The sequence below is a fragment of the Mustela erminea genome, chromosome X (assembly GCF_009829155.1).
Source record: "Mustela erminea isolate mMusErm1 chromosome X, mMusErm1.Pri, whole genome shotgun sequence".
Taxonomy (NCBI): Eukaryota; Metazoa; Chordata; class Mammalia; order Carnivora; family Mustelidae; genus Mustela; species Mustela erminea.
In genome coordinates this window covers 33806339-33829672 of record NC_045635.1, presented here as the reverse complement: position 1 = coordinate 33829672, position 23334 = coordinate 33806339, and the positions used below count along the sequence as shown (strand labels likewise).

The 23334-nt window shown below is 40.0% G+C and overlaps 1 protein-coding gene across 1 annotated transcript in view; it reads right to left on the bottom strand.

The window, feature by feature from the left end:
• OTC (ornithine carbamoyltransferase) overlaps positions 1–21995 on the bottom strand; it is a 64264-nt gene extending 42269 nt beyond the window's left edge. The window contains exons 1-3 of the mRNA XM_032331441.1: positions 21759–21995; positions 8933–9071; positions 7536–7617 (exon numbers count right to left, since the gene is read on the bottom strand). Of these exons, the coding sequence (XP_032187332.1) occupies positions 7536–7617; positions 8933–9071; positions 21759–21835 (298 nt within the window). The 5' untranslated portion in view covers positions 21836–21995. The remainder of the gene's footprint in view (positions 1–7535; positions 7618–8932; positions 9072–21758) is intronic.
• Between the last annotated feature and the right edge of the window lie 1339 nt (positions 21996–23334).

The window sequence follows — 23334 nt, the reverse complement described above, 5'->3', positions numbered from 1 at the left end:
TATAAACAACAGGGTACAAGTCCCTGCTTACATAGAACTTACATTCCAATGGGGAGAGACAATGAGTTAATTAAATATGTTGTATGTTAGATGTTGATAGGTGCTGTAAGAAAAATAGAGTGGGGGGTGGGGATAGGGAATGTAAGGAATATGAGTTGTAATTTGAATGTGGTCAAGGAAGCCGCACTGAAACATACCAGATGGTGGAAAGAGAATGTCCTGAGATCCTTAGAAAGGAGCATGACTGGCGGGTTCAAGGCACAAGAAGATTGGTAGGGAAGGTGCAGAGTATGTGAGGAGGAGAGTAGTAGGAGGTGAGGTTGCAGAAGGTAGGTAGAGAGGAAGCAACAACTTAGACTTTTGTCTGAGTAAGACAGAAAGCCCTTAGAGGGTTGGAGCAGAAGAGTCACATGGTAGACTTATGTTTTAATACAACATCTGTAGTGGGGCAAGGGAAGAAGCAGGGAGACCAGTTCCTAGACCTATTTGCAAAACTTTGTGTGAGAGCTGATAGCTTGGACCAGGATGGTAGCCCCTGAAATGATGACAAAGTTATTGGAGTCTTGATATGTTTTGGAAAGTAGAGCCAGCACTCAGCTGGTGACCTTGCTTCCTGGGGCACTAAAAAAACAGTAGCCATCAGAGAACTTCCAGATTCCACCACCCATTTCCCCACTTGCCAGCATTTGTACCCATCTATTCTGCTTTCCTTCCTATTAAGAATAGATGATCTTTTTATGTCCCATGTGTGTACTATAAACCATGCCTCCTTGCATACTCAAGAACATTGCTCTAGCAATTTTTTCCTTCCTCCCTTACATTACCTTCATCATAAAAATTCTCTTCTCATTTTTTCACTCATTAATAAAAAACAAATGCTAATTTTCTCTTGTCCCTATTTTCCCTGCTAAGTAACCCTTTAACTCTTTGCTCCCTCTGCAGCAAAACCTTGTTTTTTCTTTCTCTCTTGAGTTTTTCTTTTCTCATTTCCCTCAAACCTATCCCCATAAGACTTTGCCCACCCCCAACACTGCACCCAAACTCCTTTCATCAGTTGCCAGTGATACATCTAATGGCCATTTCCGTTCTCAGTTTTCTTGGATTAGCAGCATTTAACAAAGCTGTTCACCATCTTCTCCTTGATAAACTTCCTCACACATTGCCCAGGACAATCTTTATAATTTTGATGTCCCCCAGGCCCAGTCCTTCATCTTCTTCTCTCCATCCATACTCATTCCCTTTCTTTTTTTTTTTTTTTAAAGATTTTATTTATTCATTTGACACAGAGAGATCACAAGTAGGCAGAGAGGCAGGCAGAGAGAGAGAGAGAGGAGGAAGAAGGCTCCCCGCGGAGCAGAGAACCCGATGCGGGACTCGATCCCAGGACCCTGAGATCATGACCTGAGCCGAAGGCAGCGGCTTAACCCACTGAGCCACCCAGGCGCCCCTCTTTCCCTTTCTAATCATATCCAGACTCATGGCCTAAAATGCCATCTATATGGTGATGACTCCCAAATATCTCTACGATCAATCTCACTCCCATACCCCAAACTAATAGCCAACTGCCTTCTCAACATCTTTGCTGGTGTATCTAACAGACTTCTTAAACTCAATACTTCCCGAGCTGAACCCTTGATCTTCCTTTCCACCCTGCTCCACCTGGTCCATCCTGCTTACAGTTGCTCAGGTAGAAACCTTGAAGTCATCCTTAAGGTCTCTTCTCTTACCCAATACATCAGAAATCTTTTGGCTGTCCCTTTAAAACATATCCACAACCCCTCTCACTTCCCCCTCCCACTGCTACCACTCTGCCCTTGCCTCCATGTATTATGCTACCTACTGAAGGATCTCACTGCTTCTATCTTGTCTCCACCCCCAATCCCTGCAGTTTATTTTCAACAGAGCCGTCCTAGAGAGCTTTTTAAAATGAAACTTAGATCATATCCTTCTGCTCAAAACCCTCCAAAGAGGGGTGCCTGAGTGGCTCAGTGGGTTAAGCCTCTGCCTTTGACACAGGTCATGATCTCAGGGTCCTGGGATTGAGCCCTGCATCTAGCTCTCTGTCCCTCTGCATCCCCCGCACCTCTGCCTGCCTCTCTGCCTGCCTCTCTGCCTACCTGTGATTTCTCCCCCTGCTTGTACTCTCCCTCTTGTCAAATACATAAATAAAGTCTTTAAAAAAAAAAAAACCCTCCAAAGATTCTCCATTTCACTCAGAGCAAAAGCCAAGTTCAAATAATGGAGTAAATGTTTTGCCTTCAGTTCCAGGAACATTCTTCTCCTTGTTTCCAATATACTGTATCATCCACTTATTTATTATGTCTATTGTTTATTGTCTGTGTACCCACTAGAACGTAAGCTCAATGAAGGCAGGAAAGTTCCTCTGTTTTGTTCACTGATTTATCACTCTCAAGAACCTAGAATACATACTGTACATAGTAAGGACTCAACAAATCCTTATTGAATGAAAGAGGAGGGATTGACTCTAGGGAGGGGACCCATTCTTTTCACTTGCAAATGTCTCCTAGTGTTATTAGCAGAAAGAACAGAATTTTCTATTATGTGAGAAGTGGACTGATGGGAATTTAGTGATTATAGTCCATAATTACTCTTGAGTATTTAATCTGTTTCTAAAAGGAGAACATCACCTACACAAATGTGAATACTGCACATTTACCAAGAAAGTATTTATTGTGCACCTACTGTATGCCTAGTACAGAACTGAATGTCACTGAGGGTTGGAAACTATGGAGGGAGGTTTGAAACAGTTTAAGATTTCTCGGCAGGTCTGCTCCGAGTCATACTCTTTCTTTGACTAAAAGTTATTTTGCTATAACAATGCAGGATTAGGGTGCTGCCTTTTCACTTTCCTCTTTGAGCTACAAAGACGATTCACATCAAGCCTGGACTTATGAGATAGGAGTAGGGAGAGCAGTTATAGAAAATGTTAAGAAGTGGGAGTCCAAGACTTCAGCAGTTCTCGAAGGAGATAAGATAGGGGGACATTGCCTCTGAGAAGGAATTTCCTCTGCAATTGTGGTCACTGGTCAGAAAGGAGCCTCAGACCCCAGTTTAAAAGCACAGGTCAAGCATTTGCCAGCTTACCGGACCTGGCTGGTAATAAGTGCTTCTGGAGAGCATCAGGGATTTGGAGAAGCCTCCAGGAGCCACCATGGCCGAGGAGAAGGGGGCAGAGGGATGGGGCTCGCCTCTCTCTTCACCCTTCATCCATAGAGGTCTGCTTTTATCTGTCATCTGTTTATGCATTTGTGGGGGATATTTTTGAACAAAGATTTTCTTCTGTTAATATCTTGGTTTCTGCCTGGGAAGATAAGTGTACATCTGATTTTGCTCTTTCCCTCACAGATCTGTGCAAGCTTTGGAAGGAGAGGTATAAATAGAATTCATGCACTAGAAATGTGAGGGCTCTGAGGGCTCTTGGTGGTAGAACTAAGGCAGCCATGAGCCTTCCTGTGCTTCTTTTTCATACCTGCAGAATAGCATCACGATTTTTTATATTGTCACCTTCGTAAAGATGATACATTTGAAATAGCTTGGAAAGCATCAGCTTCCCTGTCTCCTTGAAAGTGAAATGCCAAAGTTAAATAATGAAAAGAACCCTCTCTTAGGATGCCTTGTGCGTTTTTTCTATCAGCTACTGCACTTACCAGGATTAATAAATGTATCCCTCTATCTGCTCAATTAATTTGCAATAAAAGAATATAATCATTGGTAGACACACAGGAGAATTGCACAGTTTGCCTGGCAGGCGTATACACAGAGTTGGGGGAGGAATAAATGATCTACAGCTACACACAGCGATGTCGCCACACCTCACTAACATAGTGCCGAGCAAAAGATACCCCACACAAAAGATCATATGCTGAATGACTCCATCACAGGCAAAAGGAATCTGTGGTGTTAGAAACCAGGATCATGGTTACCCTTTGGTAGGGGGAGTAGCAACTAGAAGGAGATACAAGGGAGGGCTTCTGGGTGCTCTTAATGTCCTGTTTCTCTCTCTCTCTCTGGGTGTTAATTACAAGGATATGTTTACTGTAAGAATTCATGGAACTATATACTTCAGGATTTGTGCACTTTTCGGTAGGCATGTTGCACCTTAATGAAAATATTACATGAGCAATTTGTATGGCTTAAGTTGAGTGGCGAATTTTATTCTGTCCTCTGAGATAAGTAGAAATACGGTTGTATCTCTGCCACTCAGGCTGGGGATGGAATCCTCCAGGACTTTCCTATGAGGAGGCTGGCACAAATCCGAGGCAAGAAAAGACAGTTTTAATTACATCCTACTTCCATTCTGAATACCAACGTAACAGGTTGTGATGAAGAATTGTGCCGAAGGACAACGGATGAGGCACATGCGCTTTATAGAAATGCTCTGCTGTGGTTTTGGTTGAGGTTTACTGTTTCTGTAAACATTTAAAGCAACTCCTTACTCTGACAGATTCTCCTCCTGTTGAGTTTGACTGGGTGCCATGTACAATTAGACTCATGGATATTTATTGAAGATAATGGTGACTACTCTGTGAACCATAACTTTTTATGGTCAGATGTTGCTTTTCTCATGTATTTGTTGTTACAGTTTGCAATTTTGTGCCTGTTTCAGAGAGCTTCAATATAGAAAACCACCGTCTAACAAGATGTTTAATGCCATCTGTGGAAACAATTTTACTGGAATAAAACATGACTATGACCTGTTCAAATTAAATTAGATACTTAAAAAATACATTTAATCATAGCTTCCAGTCCCGGGTCTGCCATTTATTAGCTATGTGTCTGTGGGCCATTTGCTGAACCCGTTTCTGCCTGTTTTCCTCAATGGTCTTGTCCTCATGGAACTGTCATAAGGATTAAGTGAGATAATCCCCATAATTAATGTGGAACACTTGGCACAGGGTCTGCACCCGAAGGCTTATTAAGTCTTCCCTCTTGGTTTTATTAATAGCTTAACTACCACATTATATGTGAGTGGCAAAACTGATCAGTTATTCAGGGATATTTGACATCAAAAATAGCATAGCGTCTGTACAGAGAAAAGTTGTAGAAAACACCAACAACGAAGAAAAATTAATTTTAAAAACCTTAATATTGAGGTATGTACTCATGTCTATGTACTCATCCATCCTTTTGATGACTTCAGAACAACACCACCTCTCTTAAGTACTAATGATAAAAGAAAATTCTGCCCAACTCATAGAAGGTCAGTGTTATAAAGGAGCAGAATTTGCAAAATACTGACTGGTTTATGCAATATTTATTTTTCCTCAAATGTCAACATGATTTCTTAAAGGAGCCATCTTTAAAAAGCAGTATGTAGGGGCACCTGGGTGGCTCAGTGGGTTAAGCCTCTGCCTTCGGCTCAGGCCCTAATCTCAGGATCCTGGGATCGAGCCCTGCATCGGGCTCTCTGCTCAGTAGGAAGCCTGCTTCTCTCTCTCTTTGCCTGCTGCTCTGCCTACTTGAGATCTCTCTCTCTGTGTGTGTCAAATAAATAAATAAAATCTTTTTTTAAAAAGGCAGTATGTTCTCACATGTTTTCTTCCTGGGACTAAAAGACAAGGTGACACATTATGGGTGTTTCCCCTCACCCTCCTTTCTTCTCTCCAGGGTCAAGGGGAGTGCATTAGTAAGAACAGTAAACTTGAGATCTGAATCCTGGTGCTATTTGTATTACCAAGTCACTTAATCCCTCTGAACTCTATTTTGCTATATATTTGATGAACCTCATTACTGATTATTACAAGGCAAGAACTGCATGAAGTAGTTGTTTGCTTCTAAACCCTAGAAAGTTCTTATGAGGCACCTGGGTGGCTCAGTTGGTTAAGCGTCATCTGACTCTTGATTTCAGCTAAGGTCATGATCTCAGAGTTGTGAGATCTAGCCCTGCATTGGGCTTTGCCCTGGATGTGGAGCCTGCTTAAGATTCGCTCTCTGCCCCTCCTCTCTCTCTCTGTCTGTCTCTCTCTCTCTCTCTGAAATTAATTAATTAATTAATTAACCCTAGAAAGCTCTGATTCTTGTAGATAGGATGAGATATTTGAAGAATCAAGTAGTGTGGGTTTTTTTTTTTTTGTGGTGCCTCCTCCCTGATCCTCTCCATTTGTCCATTTGAGCAGTCATGTTATTAATTCCAGGGAGATTTGACAGAGCAGAAATGCAGAGAAAGAAAAGAGGTGATATGTGGCTTATGAGTTTCAAAATGGACTTTTGGAAACATAACAGAGTTAATAGTTTGAGAAAAAAGAAATTCTGAGTTTCTATAGCTTACAATTCCAGGCACAAACAGTAGATTTGAAAGAAATCTTGGATAGTCAGAGACAGTTTTTTCTTCCTGCTTTATCACCTAGCCCCTGATACTGGCACTTGAGAGCAGAAAATGAGGAGCAGGAGAGAAGCAGCAACAGAAACAGAAACTGATGGACCTTTGACACTGTATCCTGTGGTCTGTCCCACAGGCCTGCTACTGAAGTGTGGGAAGCATGATGGAAATTTCAGATGAGTCTGGGGAATCCCAAAGCTGATAACACCCATGTCTCGCTTTTAAGACAGAGTCTAGGAGGCAACACATGTTCTAGAACTCCCTGGCACGCAGCCTGAAGAAAGAAGGAGAGAGAAAGCCTTGCAGTACCTCTGTACCCAATATGACATGGAGAGTTTTCAAGGGGTTGAGAGAGTCAAACCAAGAAACATTTCAGGTCTTGTGATCTGAGTGAAGCAAACTGCAGCCAAGGTCCAATGGGGATATAGAAGTCCCAGCAGAGGGGCGCCTGATGGCTCAGTGGGTTAAAGCCTCTGCCTTCGGCTCAGGTCATGGTCCCAGGGTCCTGGGATTGAGCCCCACATCAGGCTCTCTGCTTCATGGGGAGCCTGCTTCCTCCTCTCTCTCTGCCTGCCTCTCTGCCTACTTGTGATCTCTACCTGTCAAATAAATAAATAAAATCTTAAAAAAAAAAAAAAAGAAGTCCCAGCAGACCCCAGTATGGATATCTGTTGATGATACCCTGATTACCAATGCCCAGGATCTTCTTCACGTACTCTCCAGGGCTTACCCATGACTGTGGGGAAAGAGAGAAGAGAGCCTACATTGATGAAGGAAACCCTGAAATGGTTGAGGATGCCTAACATTGAGGAGATTCAGTTTCCACCATCCTGCAAAATTAGAACAAGCAAGAAAAAACTCTTTACCTGTTAGGAAAAAACACATTTCTTGCCCACATGACTTTGAGGACTGAGATTTTGTGTCCACTCACATTTTGTACTGAACATGAAAAGCTCTTTGGGACTCGTAATCAAGTCTTCATGGAATTCCTACAGATGACGCTCATCTTTCAGCTTACAGCTTCTTTGAGAATTAGAAAGAACACCCAGAGGCTCACACTGCTACTCCCAGTGACAGTGTTTTCCCTTTGTGCTTGCTAACAAGACAGACAAATTCCCCCACTGGGCGACTCCTCCCGGATCCTCACCCTCTGGCCCCCTCCTCAGCACAAGCGCAAGTTTGTCTGTGGACTCACCTGTTTCTGTGGAAAGTCTTGTTCGAGTACTTCTTTTTTCAAAAATCATGCCTAAGGACTTCCCTTGTAATAAGGGCAAGTACTGAAAATTAAGGACAAGAATACAATTAAAATGAAAAATATTTTATATCCAATATCAAAGATTACGTTTCAAAAGCTATTCTTTGCATTATCGGGAGATGTAGAATAATTAATCACTGCCTCCAAATGAACATTCAAAATATTACTTAAAAAGTGAATTTAAAGTGTTCCTCTTTTCATGTTCTTTACAAGTAGAGAAAGGGAACAGGAAAACTCCTACAGCTTATTGACATGTAATTAGAAAATATTAGTTGCTCTGGGTTCAACCTGAATACTTGTTCCAAACTATGCTGATATTTCCGACTGCAACCATCTTTTTACCTAAATTCATGGAAACCCATATCCGTGTTCAAGGACCTTGACAACGCTTGGTTCAGACGTGTTTTCTCAACTAGATGCAATGCTACTCTGTCACAACATGGGGCATTAAGACTCCTAAACATGAAGCCCCAGCTACACTTTCATCATACATCCTCCTGGGAGTGCAAAGGCTTTGTTTCTGGAAGTCATTTGGAAACAATCTGCAGAGTTTGGGTGTGGGGTGGGGCTTTCCTCCTTCCTCTTCTCAGAGATCGAGTCTCAATAGGATGAGTTCTGGAACAAACAGATTCCTGCCAGCTAACTTTCTTTATACACAAAGTATGAAGAATAGGCCTGGGGTCTTGGGGACCTTTTCTCCAATTTCAGGTCTTATATGAGAATATCAACTCACAGCAGTTGGAAACTCTCCTGTTTTCTGAACTTGGAGAGCTAGTGAAATAGATAAGAGAACCAAGGTTGTATAAAACTTCCTCAACCTGAAACCAGCTCTTTAAAGTGCTTTTGAATCAGCTTGGAACACAAATATGCTTTCATAATTAAGCAGCCTAAGCAGAGTCGCGCAGCGGAAGCGTGCTGGGCCCATAATTAAGCAGCCTAAATGAAGCTGCTGCATTAATTAATTGAAATTGGTTGCCAGGAAAAAAAAACAGTATCATCCTTATTTTTAACTTGATAGAAAATGCACAGAGAAGAGAGTGAAGGTAGAAAAATAAAATCTTTCCAGAGAAATGATTCCTTAGGTCCTGATCCAATTAATAATGAATTTCAACATTCCACATGAAAGAAGTACAATGACTTGTCACTGAATAACTGATTTTTATGCTTTTTATATGTCTGTACACTCCGTGATAATCAATTACCTTGACTGTGTGGTTTCATTACTTAGCTACTGTTTAGGAATTTTAATATATTTTCTTTCCCCTCTTTCTTTGGAAAGGCTGTCTTTAAAAAGGCTGGATGGTAGTATCAGAAAGTAAGATGAAAATGCTCCATACCTCTCCTTTCTGTTTTATCCTAAATTTGAGATCTGCTGATAGCCATAACATATACTTAATTTCTTCTCCTGTAAAGTTCTTTAGAGTGAGGAGGTCACGACCCTTCAGCTGTACTTTATTTTGTAGTGGTTGTCCACATCTACAAAAAAAAAAGAAGGAAATAAAAATAAAGAGAAATATATATTTAAGGGAAAAAAACGCATGACCTATGGTGATTCGTTGTTTTATTCTTGAAACAAAACAACACATCGCCTGGAGCCTCATGTATCTCTGCAAAGTATTAAAGCATTAAAATTGATATGGCATTAGTTTACATTTTAGATATCCAATATGTTGGATATTGAGAGAAAAGAATCATTTGAGGAAGGAATTGAATTCTTATTTGCTGGGAGTAGCCATATCAGTGGCTTCGCCACTTACTAACTGGCAACTTCAGGCAAGTTACCTAATCTCTCTCTGCACCTGAATTTCTCGCTCACCTAGAAAATGAGTATAATAATCTTATAGGGCTGTGAGGATGAAATGATTTAATACATGGAGATCATACAGGGTCTGCCATATAATAAGCATTTGATAAATTTTAGCTGTCGTTATTGATTGGTTATATATATGATTGATTATACAAACAGAATTTGCAATGTCCATACAATAGAAAACATTTTCATTTTTTTTCCCCTACGGCCTTTCAAAGCTGTTCTTGGAGATTTGTTCTTTACTTGTCCCTGGTCAAATACAATGCGCCTTGTGGCTTTTCTAGTAACTTTCAGGAAATAAAGTTTAAAAAATCCTCTGTGCTTACTTTATTCCCCCACAACGAGTCTCATTAAAATAATATGTAATAATAATAATGATTTTTTTTAACTTTAAGAAATGTACTGCAAGTTAACACCCTCTTTCCTTCCAGTTCATGCCTAATTCAACCTGGACCACTCTAGAGGGAGGAGGGACCACGAGCTGTCTCTTTATTTCCCCGCCTTTATTCGCTCCAAGTAAAGCCTCGGGAAGGTGAGAAGTTAAGAGTCAGGTAAAGTCTGGTTCTGTTCTAGCAATCTAGCAATGGTATAGGTGCTTGAGGCTGTCTCCTTCTCTTCTAGGGTGCTTTTGAGGCTCCTTTGGAGAATTCTGCCATCACTGGGAATTTCTCACAGTAGTCTTTAGTGGTGGACAATTACATTTCTCATGCCATCCAAGGGAATGCATCTTGACTCCTTTTGCAGAGATCTCCCCATCCTTCAGGAGGTCTCTTGGCCACCATGTGAAACAATACCATGCTAGGTCTCTTTCTCAGTCTGTATTGGTTCATGGGAAGCTCTTCATATTCTGTGCTCTGACGAGAGTCCGTTTCATTCCAGTATAGACTCCTCTATTGTTCTGCCATCAAAACAGCTAGTCAACCCCTCCCTCTTACTCTAGATTTCCCAGGTAGAGGCCTGGATTTGGCCTATGGTGTCCTCAAGCTCTCCTATTAAAAATACCGATGCCATTAGAGTCACTTTCCCTAGGTTTAAGGTGAGGAGAGAGTACCTCTTCCTGTCGTACACAGTGGTAACACTTTAAAAATCCTCTTCTAATCAACAACCCATCTCTTGGTTTCTGTAGTCCATTTTAGAAACTGGAAGTGGTCACCAGTGGGTTGCAAAACTAATTCTTGTGTATCTCCTTTGCTCCTGTTTTAGTGGCATAGCATGTTATGTTGGAATGAGGGAAGAGTCAACAACACCTATTGGGCCTGAGCAGAAACTGAGATGGAAAGAGTCCCATTTTAACATTTGGTTACATTGTGATGACAATAATTATTATTTGGGATAATAAGGATCTAAAAATGAAAACATTTATTCTTTCATTTTCCCAGTGTTACCTCTATTTAACAATAATTATATTGTATACAATTAGAAATTATGAATAACGAAGGGCAAATTGTGGTTCACCACAGGTACTAAACATTAATCTTATTAGAAGTAAAACAACATCACAAAATGGTCATGCTTGATTTCAGCCTAACAAAAGAGCTTGGGCTACCTGAGATGAAGAATAAATCCTTTGGTGGGATTTATGTATGTTTTGCAATGATGACAAGAGGATAGGTGGGAAAATCACAAATTCACTCAATTTGTTGTTTCCACTGCATGATGTCAAATAACTTAGACCAAGGAATATTTTACTAAACATCCAACTTTCTGGCAGAGTTGATTGGTTCATTTAGTCTTTGATAGATGAGTAGATCGTTTTCAGTTGATTTTTTGTGATATTAGGTCCTTCAGAGATTCTAGTTAGTAAGGAAAGGAACTTCCATAAAGATCAAGGGTTTGTGAGTTAGTTGGCTGATGGTTGATTGATTGATTTAATATAAGACTAATGACAGGGGCGCCAGGGTGGCTCAGTCACTTAAGCATTTGTCTTCAGCTCAGGTCATGATCGTGGGGTCCTGGAATCAAGCCCTGTGTCAGGCTTTCTACTCAGTGGGGAGTCTGCTTCTCCCTCTCCCACTGACCCTCCCCTTGCTCACACTCTTGCTTCCCCTCTCTCTCTCAAATAAATAAATAATCTTTTAAAAAAAGATACTAATGACATTTGATTCTTTTTCAAAAGATTTTATTTATTTATTTGACAGAGAGAGATCACAAGTAGGCAGAGAGGCAGGCAGAGAGAGAGGAGGAAGCAGGCTCCCCACCGAGAAGAGAGCCCGATGTGGGGCTTGATCCCAGCACCCTGGGATCATGACCTGAGCTGAAGGCAGAGGCTTTAACCCACTGAGCCACCCAGGCGCCCCATGACATTCAATTCTAATAGATATTAGTGTTTTCAGTTTACATGTAGATCAAAGTTTTGGTTAACATACCTGTTTCAAAGATGTACCATAGCCTTCAACTTTTACTTTATTTATTATTATTTTTTAAATTTTTCTTTAAAATTTTATTTAAATTTTAGGTGACATACAGAGCAATATTGGTTTTAGAAATAGAAGTCAGTGATTTATCACTTATAACTTTAAAAAATATGTCCTTCATCTACTCTCTAAATGGAATTTTCTTTAAAGCAGTGGTCCACAATTTATTTTTTATTACAGACCTCTAACATTAAAAAATTTGGGGGGGCGCCTGGGTGGCTCAGTGGATTATAAGCCTCTGCCTTCGGCTCAGGTCATGATCTTAGGGTCCTGGGATCGAGCCCCGCATCGGGCTCTCTGCTCAGCGGGGAGCCTGCTTCCCCCTCTCTCTCTGCCTGCCTTTCTGCCTACTTGTGATCTCTGTCAAATAAATAAAATCTTTAAAAAAAAATTTTTGGATATGGATCTACAATGTATGCTTACTTATTTATATATGTGTTACTACCCTAATAGACTGTGTATAAAACAAAGCATTAAAAAATGCAGAAGTTTAGACTGAAAAGAATCAAATATTTAAAAAACAAATTTGTAAGTATACAAAAATATACTGGCTAACCAAGTTTCTAGAATAGACCTTCATTTTCTTCCTTCCAATGGAACCCTAGTAAATATCACAAAACTGTGTCCAAGATTTGGATAATACTATTCAGAAATTTGAAAATTTAAAGACATGGCAGTTAGGCAGAAAATGCACTTTTACATATGTATTTTGGTTATGTGTTTGGTTCTGATAATGTTAATTAGTGATAATATTAAGCAACACTTGGAATATACAAGTACTAATACTGTTGAGAAGTAAACCCTTAGACTGATATTGTATTTTTTAGAGTCAGTTGGATTTGGGGATCTGTAAACAGGTTTATCATGTCTGACCTGAAGTGGAGGCATTGCAACTTATACTTTCCCAATTCACAGGGCATGTTTACAAACATTTTTTTTCCTGGAACAAGGTCCAAGTAAGATAAAATCACAGGGGATAAACTCTCTTGACTCTGTATCTCAAATAAAACATTAATATTCCACGGGTTAAGACTTCCTCCAGTATTATCTTTAAAAGGGGAAAAATCTTTGCTGGAAACCCTGCTCCCCAGGATTTAAGAAAATTTTTTATTATGTTCAGTTAGCCAACATATAATATTTGTGAAACATCGCTATGGTTGTTAAACTCCCATTGACAACAGGAGAAACCACTCATATGCTAATTTTGAGGACTTATTTTTTTGCCCAGAGCTCAAGATCATTCTCCTGGTAATTTTGGAGCCCACAAAAGCTGAGTCATCAGGGCACCTTTTAAGGAATTAAGAACCTTCCCACACTCTCAGCCCTTGCAGGATTGTGTTGTATCTACTTCCTTCTAAACACTCACAGGACTACAAGTTTCATTCAAGAGAATAGCATGGGGGCGCCTGGATGGCTCAGTGGGTTAAGCCGCTGCCTTCGGCTCAGGTCATGATCCCAGGGTCCTGGAATCGATCCCCATGTCGGGCTCTCTGCTCAGCAGGGAGCCTGCTTCTCTCTCTCTCTCTCTGCCTGCCTCTCTGCCCACTTGTGATCTCTGTCTGTCAAATAAATAAATAAAATCTTTAAAAAAGAGAGAGAGAATAGCATGTATCTTGCAATTGTGCTGCTGATGGTCTTGGTGTTGAAAAGGAAAGGAAAGGATGCGTGGAACTTAATTTTTCTCCCCCCTTCACGTGAGAGAAAGCAAGAAAATAATGGTGAAAAAGGAGACCCAACACCACCTTCAGCAACTTCACAAAAGCTCCAACTTCCAGCTCTTATAAGCAGGGGACAGAATGGGAGAAGTAAAATGTCTCTGGGTGTTTCTCAGATTTGTTCTTATGCTCCAAGACATTGAGATTAGGGTTAGGTTAATGTCGTGCTATTGGGATTGCCTTGTGAGGCTCTTGCTATTTCTCCATTGACAGATTCAAGTTTAAAGATAAAAGAAGATACAAACATCCTGCTTGAATCTTCCCATTTTGTCCAGACCTTTCATTTTAAAGTTTATGTAGCAACAGAAACCTTATTTCAAAGTATTTTTATTAGACCATAATTAATCAGAAAAATACCTCTTTGTGACTCCAGTCTCCACAGGGCAGTTACTGATAATATCACCTTCCCTTTTGCCCTGGGATCACACCTTCAATGGGTATTAGCAGATAAGCTTTTTCTTTTCTTTTCTTTTTTAAAAAAATACAGTTCGTTCTGGTTTACATGGTAGTGTGGCACTGTAAATGACCATTAAGCCTGCAACCATGCATAGCAACCATAATAATAAGTTGGAAAATTCACAATCTTTCCATGACTTTTAATTTTTTGTCAAGACATTAAACACTCTCATATTGTCAGTTATAAATGTGTAGGGAAGTGAAAAAAATAGTAAAACATATATTTATTACACTGTAATTTAGAACATTAGCAATATTGAGAATTACAGTGTTTTATTTTTTGTAAAAACTGTCAAGAGTAGTTTGAACCATGCATGCTCTCTTATTACATATGTTACAGAGCAAACATCTTGTCTATGCTTTGGTGAATTGCCAGGCTTTCTAAGTTTAAATCAACTTCCAACATTTTATCCTTTGCACTTTCAATATGTAAAATATCTCTGATAATTTCTTGAATGTATAAGTGTTTTGCTGGTGTCAGTTCCTACATCTTTACACCTTGTGTCACAACCACTTTGCTCATTTATGTCGGTAAGTTTGTCTTTGCTCAAGACCTCTGACTGCATAGCTAGAGCCTCTCAAACAGTAGCAGCATCAACAATCCCACCATCAGTTATTTCTTCTATAAATGCATTCCCATTTGATTCAAATGTAACTGCCGATGTTATTTTTTTTATTTCTCTGCTGCATTTTGGTCTCTGTCAGGCAGTCCCTCCTTTCAGTTATTCATTTTTATCAAATGGCACATCAGTTTGTCGCTGGGAGAAAAAGCAGCACAACTCTACACTTCATTGTTCATATGTAAACTGAATAACAGATACACAGTGAGCAATCACCAAAACTTGATGCGATTGGTCACTGACCATGATGTGCAGCTATTATTTACATAGCAATTTATGTACAATAACACCAGCAATGAGGTTTTTACTTTATGCAGCTATTCACAATTAAAATACTATGGCAGCTGTAACTTGAACTGTGTACTTGAAAGACTGGCATTTGACTCAACTGCACTAATTGAAATTACTGCATATTGGGACCTTGCAAAGGTAGGACTGCCTGTGCTCCAAATGCTTTCTCATTGTAGGACTCTCACATACCATTCTTTCTATCCAGAACACTATTATCTCAGTAATCCTGGCTCCTTCTCATCCTTAAGCATAAATACCACCTCTCGGGAGATTCCTTCCCTGACTGTACTAAGTAGTCTCTATTTTGCATTCATTTTGTTCATGATATTTATCAAAATATTTAAATATATATTCATGTGTCTGTTTATATTACTTTTTACCTTCCCATTGAACTATATGATTGATGGCAGGGATCCTGCCTGTTTATTTATTAATATATAGGCAGTACTTATTGCAATGCCTGGGATAGAGTAGGTATTCAATAAATATTTCTCAGGTAAAAGGATGAATGAATGAAATTATGTCTCTGGGTAGAAGTAGAATAATTTGTATAAGGGCGCCTGGGTGGCTCAGTGGGTTAAGCCGCTGCCTTCGGCTCAGGTCATGATCTCAGGGTCCTGGGATCGAGTCCCGCATCGGGCTCTCTGCTTAGCAGGGAGCCTGCTTCCTCCTCTCTCTCTGCCTGCCTCTCTGCCTACTTGTGTTCTCTCTCTGTCAAATAAATAAATAAAATCTTAAAAAAAAAAAGAATGAATTCAGCATATTTCTGAGAATGAAGGTAGAGAAATTTTCCATGATCAATTTTCAATATTCTGATCAAAGTCTGATGACAAAAAATAAAGATACCAAGAGCCCCCAAGACAGAATTAAGGTTGAGCGAAAGCAAGGGCCCAGGTTGAACACAAGGATTGAGTGTCAGGGAGGAAAACTAATTGTGGACTAGTGTTTTGCTAATGCTGAAATTCCCCATGGCTCAACTACTCTCACATAGTATTTACACTCCTGGGAAAAATAGTTGGACACATGCATGTGAAACAAGAGCATTATAACCTTGGGGCTCAGGCACACCAGTCTGAGTCAAGTCCAAAACCCTGGAAAACTGATGAGAGGACAAACTTTTGCCCATAGCACCATGAGAGCCAAATCCAAAGTGCAGTCACAGTGAACTGTACCAATACTTTGGTTCCCTCTCTCCATAAGCCCCTCTTGTACAGAATAAGTCCCTAGGGTTCTTGGGGACAAAACGGGTAGAGAGGTAGATCCTGGAAATTTTTTAAATTGCATCTCAATCAGTGAAGGGGAGTCGTACTGTTCACCACTGGAAAATCATTAAAGTAGTCACCACCTTTCTTGATTCTATTCAAGAGGTGGGGCAGGAAATGTTTGCATAGGAAAAATAGCTGTTTTTCATAGATATCGAGAACTAACCAGGAAAATTTATCACTGGAAGGAAAGCAAACACAATAGTTCAAGTTTAAGTTCCTATCCTGTTTACTGTCTCCTCATAGACCTACTCTTGGCTCTGAAATGGAGCTGCCACACCTCTTTCCTAAGCTATTTAAAAATTCGAGGCAAGTAGAAGAGTTCCACAACTGTACCATGTTGAAATGCCTCTGCCACAGACCCCCTTTTTTTCTGTATCAGACATTTCTTGCTTTCTCGTGATAAATCCATACTTGAATTAGCCAGCTAAAACCACTGGCAAAAATGGCTTCTAAGTTCTTATAGAGACCCTGAGCCTCAGTTGGAGGCAGGCTTCTCTGGTTCTGGAGCACCTGAACCAGGGCCAGAATACTATTTTAGTGTTCCCATAAAATACTTGGTTTTCTTATATTTCAGTGTGTCTCCTTGGTAAACCAGACCTAAACCACATTATCATTCTTCAGCCAACACATAATAAGGAGGATATAATATTAGAGAAAACAATGGGAACCATGTACAGATTTTCTGTCAAACTGTCATTACAGTCTGGTTAAAGCCTGAGCTTTTGAAAAAAGCAGACTAGTTCCTTGCATTAATTTTATCCCTTAAAAAATAATTACAGAGATTTCTCAGCCCCAGATCACTGAATGCTAAGAAGTTAAGCCAAGGTAATAGTAGACCTTTGTGTTAGTTTTACCCAAATATCTTCCTAGCTAGAAAATGGAAGCATATTCTGTATTGGCAGAATAAAACCTTTCATTGCAAGAGTCTGCGTTTTCCAACTCTGGTAAATTGTTTGGAGCACGGGAGGAGATCTGGATGTGTTCCCTTGTATAATTGTATTTTGTTGGAAGAAAAAGTGCTTGATCTGAGTAAAATGTGGTCAGTCAGAAATAGACTTCACCAGAATAGGAAAAAATTCAGTGTTAAATGGTATCTTGATCCCCATGGAAAATTTGAGATGAAGACTTTATCTTCTGGAGGCCTAAGAGGGAGTCAGTGGGCCTTATGGCTGAGATTTTTGTGTTTCTTTAATGTTCCAGATTGGCGCAACCATTAAGGCATATTTTTTCTTATTTTTTTTCTTTACTGAGATATTTTGGCTGTATTTTTAAAAAGGAGATTGTGCAAGGGTAGAATGGCCAATTTGATCAGTTTGGAAGGATCAAAGTAATCAAAGCAGTGGAAGAAAAAGGGCAGTGGTTTTAATTATTCCAATTCTAGTCCTAGTTCAACTATGACCTTGGGAATATCATTTTCCATCCTTGGCCTCAATTCCTGATCTGAAAAATTAAGAAAATCAACTCAAAATCAGTGATCCTTCTTGTCTTTGTCTTCCACAACACTCGTGAAGTTTATAAACACAAGATTTTCCATGGGCTATACTGGAGCTATCTGAATTCTCAGTGACCTGCCTTTAATTTCGTCCCTTTATTGCCATCTCAAGAAGTCACACTGCAGTGCATGCAAGGGACAGTGACTTTATTTTCACAAAACTCTTGAATCTCATCCTACTGATCTGAAAAAAAAGCACCGATTAAAATTTCTTTACTTCTTTAACAATAATAATAATAGTCTCTTACTAAAAATTGACCTGCAGCCTTTCTCACTGTTGCTGCATGTTCATATGTGGTATAAGTCACTGTTGTAACTGGGTGACTAGTGGTTTCTAAGAAACCTGATATTGTCAACCCAAAATGGCGTGACTTCCCATCATCTGAAAATTGAAGAGGGTTAGCTTTGTGCAGATGTTATTAAAAGAGCTAGAACCCCAAAACTGTTGAAAATCTGTATCTGCCTCTACTTATTTTTCTTTCTTTTTTTTTTTTTCTGCTCCAAGGAACATACTTTATTTTTTTATTAATTTATTTATTTTCAGCATAACAGTATTCATTATTTTTTTTTTACCACACCCAGTGCTCCATGCAATCCGTGCCCTCTATAATACCCACCCCCTGGTACCCCAACCTCCCACCCCCCCGCCACTTCAAACCCCTCAGATAGTTTTTCAGACTCTGAAAAACTATCTACTTCTATTTCAGTTAAATCACTAAATTACTAAAAATAACAAACCGGAAATAGACCTAAATTTTACTGTTGGCCTAGGGAAATATCATGACAAGTTTCTCAGAAACTGACTTCAGTTTTCTGAAGTCAGGAAATATGTTTTTAAAAAGGCGTTCATTTTAACTTATGACAGAAGGTGTGAAGAATCAAAAAGGACTGTTTTCTCTCCTCTAGGCAAGAGCATGGATGGCCTATAATTGCTTCATCTGTGTGTCCATGCTTGTAGAGATAATATGAGTGTGGGATGACGGGAGCCTAATGAGTTATGTAAGCCCTTAAGAGAGGTCTGGAATGAAATACCTGAAAACCAGTCACCTCCACCCCAGTCCATAACCTCCACAGAATTGGGTGGCTTAGCTCAATATTCTCTGAAGAAATTTCTATTTGTGAGATGAAATTGAACTGCACTTACAAATTGGTCTTCTCTGATAAAGAAAGAGATTTTTTTAGTGGTTTCTTTAAAAGCTATAAGTGGTTTCCCTAATAGGCAACAAATCATGGGACACTGTCTATTATCCAAACACCGCCAGGCTCTAGAGCCTTGTTTGTGAGATGAAAAGCATATGGATTGGGTGTTTTCGGCAGTCTTGGTGTCTGATCCTATCGATTTTGGAGGAAAAAAGAAATAATAATTGACTAAAAATGATTGATTTGGGAACCTGCATGAATGGCTTCAGCCTCACTTAAGCTGTTATTTTTATCCTGTCCATGGCGATATGGCTGCTCACTTCAAATCTCTGCAGTCCCTATTTTGTGGCATTGCCACACCCTAACCACACATTTCTTATTATTCGATGGTGTTAAGATCACGTGATATGTTCTGTAGCAAGGTCTCTTCACCTTTCCCAAGAGATATGGGGGAAATAAAGAGCTCAAATCTCTGTGGAAGGCTGAAAATCAAAGTAAAAGTACAATACAGGCAGAGTTGATAGGGAGTTTTCTCTGTTGTTGAGAGGTCATCAAAAGCCAGAGGTCTTACTGAAGATCAGCAATTCTGAGTTCATCTCGCTGACAGGTAGCATAGCTAAATAAAAGAACTGGAAAAAAAAATATCCATGCCGCAGGAGAGCAACACCATTTCAACATTATCCCATTTTCACGAAAGGCTTATGCTCTTAAGTCTCTAATGACATGGGTGATTCAAGACTTTCATATTTTCAAATAACAAGTATCGATTTGGGCTAATTTAGACATGTTTTTGCCTCAGCCCCCATTCACTGTGAGAGATGGCTTGCCAAAACTCTGTGAATTACAGTCTGGCTACTGGATTTAGAAGATAGATTATTAGTAAATACCAAAGAAGCCCAATTATTTGGAAGGGGTTTTACTTTAAAAACTTGAACTTGTTATCATTATTTTAAAAATCAGTCATCACTGTAATTTTCAAAGAAGAGTATAAGTTTAAGCTCCAAGCTTTGGTTATTCATTCAGTTGATTATTTTCAGCTCAGTGATGATTCTTTATTAGAAACTATGGAAAAAAATTTCATCATGTTTTTATCTGATATAACTCAGTGGGATGGAATAATAAAATAATAAACACTCATCTGTCACTTTACAGTTTTCACACTCATTATCTCACTGATTATCAGTAGACTGTGACTTCATGTGTCTGGTATGAGAGACTTTCCTTACCTTCTTTGCCACTCTATCCCCAACACCTTACAGATAGTGTGGCACAAAATAGGCGCTCAACAAGTATTTATTGATTTATTGATTCTTATTGTGTTATGTTAGTTACCACACAGTACATCATTAGCTTTTGCTGTAGTATTCCATGATTCATTGTGTATAACACCCAATGCTCCATGCAGTCCATGCCTTCCTTAATACCTACCCATCACCGGGCCAGCCCATTCCCTGCCCCTTCCCCTCTAAAACCCTCAGTTTGTTTCTCGAAGTCCATAGTGTCTCATGGTTCATCTTCCCCTCTGATTACCCCCCCTTCCTTTTTCCTTTCCCTCTCCTAATGTCTTCCATGCTATTCCTTATGTTCCACAAATAAGTGAAACCATATGATAATTGACTATCTCTGCTTGACTTTCAGTATTTATTAAATGAATCATTGAACCACCTTGTGATGTAAGCAGAGCAGATATTACTCTTTTTCCATTTTATAGGTGAAGCAACATTACGGAAACTTTATTGACTTGCTCAAGGTCGATATAACCAGCAAGTGGTGGTACCAGGCCTTGAACCTAGTTTAGACTCCAAAACCTGAGCTTTCCTCCACATTCTTGGGTTGTGTGCTCTAACTCTAGTACTAATCAGTAAACGCCATCATCTGTCTAGGCCTCGTTGACCCTATCTGTAAAATAAGAGAAGGCTAATATTATTCTATGGCTCTGTGGTCCCATCTAGGTCTAATACTACTGGCTTAATTTACAGTATCATCCATAATGTCATCTGGCTTCCGAGAGTCTTCTCTTCACCAAAGAAATGGTGCTTATGGCAGAGTCCAGAAAGCACAGAGCTTCCAGGTGGCCCAGAGGAGGGACTCAAGGCCACTGTCACAGGTCTGCTTCCTAACAGTGGGAGAGAACTTCAAACTAGAAGCTTCTCCCTTTAGGAAGTCAGTGAGGTTGTTTTGAGGTACCTTGTAAAGAGCCTCTGAAAAAATTCTATGGGATTGTTAACATACAATTACTCTAGAAGCCTTCTGGCAATGATGTGCACATTTCATGGCCTTCCTTCCTTGGTTAACCTATTATCCTTGTCCCCTTCCCCACAGACACACACCATGCCTCCTTCCATTGCATGTTCACTAGCTGTAAGCAAGATGTCGCTTTTATAATGAATTCACTGGAAACGGCCTCCTTTCACATGCTACCAAGAATCTCAAGGATGGATTTCAAATGTGAATTTTAGTTAAAAAAATATATTATTATCCTCAGCACACTTAACTTCCCTTTGCAGCAGCTTCGTAAATATTTATCCAGTTGTTATTTGGGGTCTTTTTTTAAAAAAAAAAAAGAACTAATTAATCCCCACTCCCTAGAATGATAGATTATTTTCAAGCAAACCCAAATACAAGCTGAAGGCCCTGTATAAATTAATTCTAATTTTCTTCAGGCAGTAGTCCATTTAAAATGTACACAAACAGAAGATGTCAAGAACATTTAGTCCATTTTACCTGCTGAGGTTAGCACCCCCCCACCCCCGCCACACCAGCCTGCTATGAAATCTGATTACACAGGACTGAGAAATGAAAGCTCAGCTGGAATTAGAGACAGCAGGCTCAAATAAGGGTAGAACCCAGCATTACACCCTGCAGAAAGAGGACTTTTCAGGCTGCACTCCTTTGCAGACTAGAACTTCAGTTATCACCATGGTTCCTAAGTCAGACCCCAACCTCTGGCCATCACTTACCGAAAATTTCGAACCATGAAACTGTGACCATTTCTAAGAGCTGCATTGTTCAACAGGATCCTCAAATTAAGCAGCATCTTCTTTTGATAATGAAAAAGATGAGTCTCTGCTCTTGAAAACGCCTCACCAAGGTAGACAGTGGGGTCCACCTAAAAGCTAAGAATGATTTCAATTGCAGTGAGAGAGCAAAGGTACTATCACCCTTCAACTACCTTATCAAATTCTCCTAGTTAGAGATACGCAGGGCAGGGTACAGGAACACTTGAACTTTAAGCCAAGCTCCACCACTGTGTGTGTGTGTGTGTGTGTGTGTGTGTGTGTGTGTGTGTCTGTGTGTAGCAGGAATCTTGATTCTTTTGGAGTACAGACTCCTCATTTTTCATAATATATTTGCACTGTCACATACTCGTATGAAGTCAATTGACAACTCATTGAGCACATGATATATGCAGGGCATTGCAGTACTGGCTGCTGCAAGCATACATAGAAATAACACTTTCAGAAAATGTGAGTCATCGGTGCGAAACCCCAGAGGTAGACATGACAGCCCTGAGTATTTCCAGGGATATTACTTTTGTAACTAAAAGTCTCATCTTTCCCACAAAAATAAATAGAAAGAAGAGCCCTAGAGCTATTTTTTGGTGGCAAGAAGCTGGAGTGGGGATAGAGGTCTAATAAAAAGATCTCAGTCCTGTACCTCCCATTGTTCCTCGCACATAGTAGGTCTTCAATAAACAAGTAGTTGCCTATTCTAGCAGGAACCCACAATCAGTAGAAGTGGGGATGGAGTAGCATATGCTCCTCCTCCCCTGATCGCCTCTCCAGATCACTAAGTGGTCCTCCAATACTTTACATTCATTCATTCATCCACAATTATAAATCAGATATTTTCAAGATCAGTTTTGTGTTGGATTTTGGACTAGGCTGGAATTTCAGTGAAGGAAGATGCTCTCACTCTCACAGAGTTTACCGTTCAGTAAGGGTACATGATCTGTAAATAGATATCACAATACAGACCCATAGGAGAGGTCCAGATAAAGTGCTGCCATATCACAGGGAAGAGAAAGTACTCTACGCTGGGAAGGGTGGGAGGCAGGAAAAGAGTGAAAGGGGTAGGGGCTGCCTCTTCTGGTCAATTGATACAACTTTAGCAAACCCAGGTGAGCACCTGCTAGAAGGGCATGCTAATGTACAGCCTGTATCTTAGTCAAGTGTGCTACCTCCACAAACAACTCCTATTAGCAAGGCTGGGGGAGAAAGCAAGAAGTGTCTTCCATGTTGTGGTACAGAAAGGGGGCAGCACTTCTGAGATGCCAAAGCAACTCAGAAACCCTTGTAATTCTGTGGAGGTAGGAGCTCAGACCCCCAGAGGGGACTCAGAAAACTGAAACAACCCGTAACCCTTAGGGAGGTTGGAATAGAGAAGCTGCACTGCAAGTGGGATGAGGTTGGGGCAATTTCACTGAATCTCAAGAGGTAAGATATCCAGGTAACATGTGGGAAAGCACCTTACAGGATTTGACATTAGCCCTCAGAATTCATCCAGAGGCTTTTCTTGACCCACACCATGACTCCT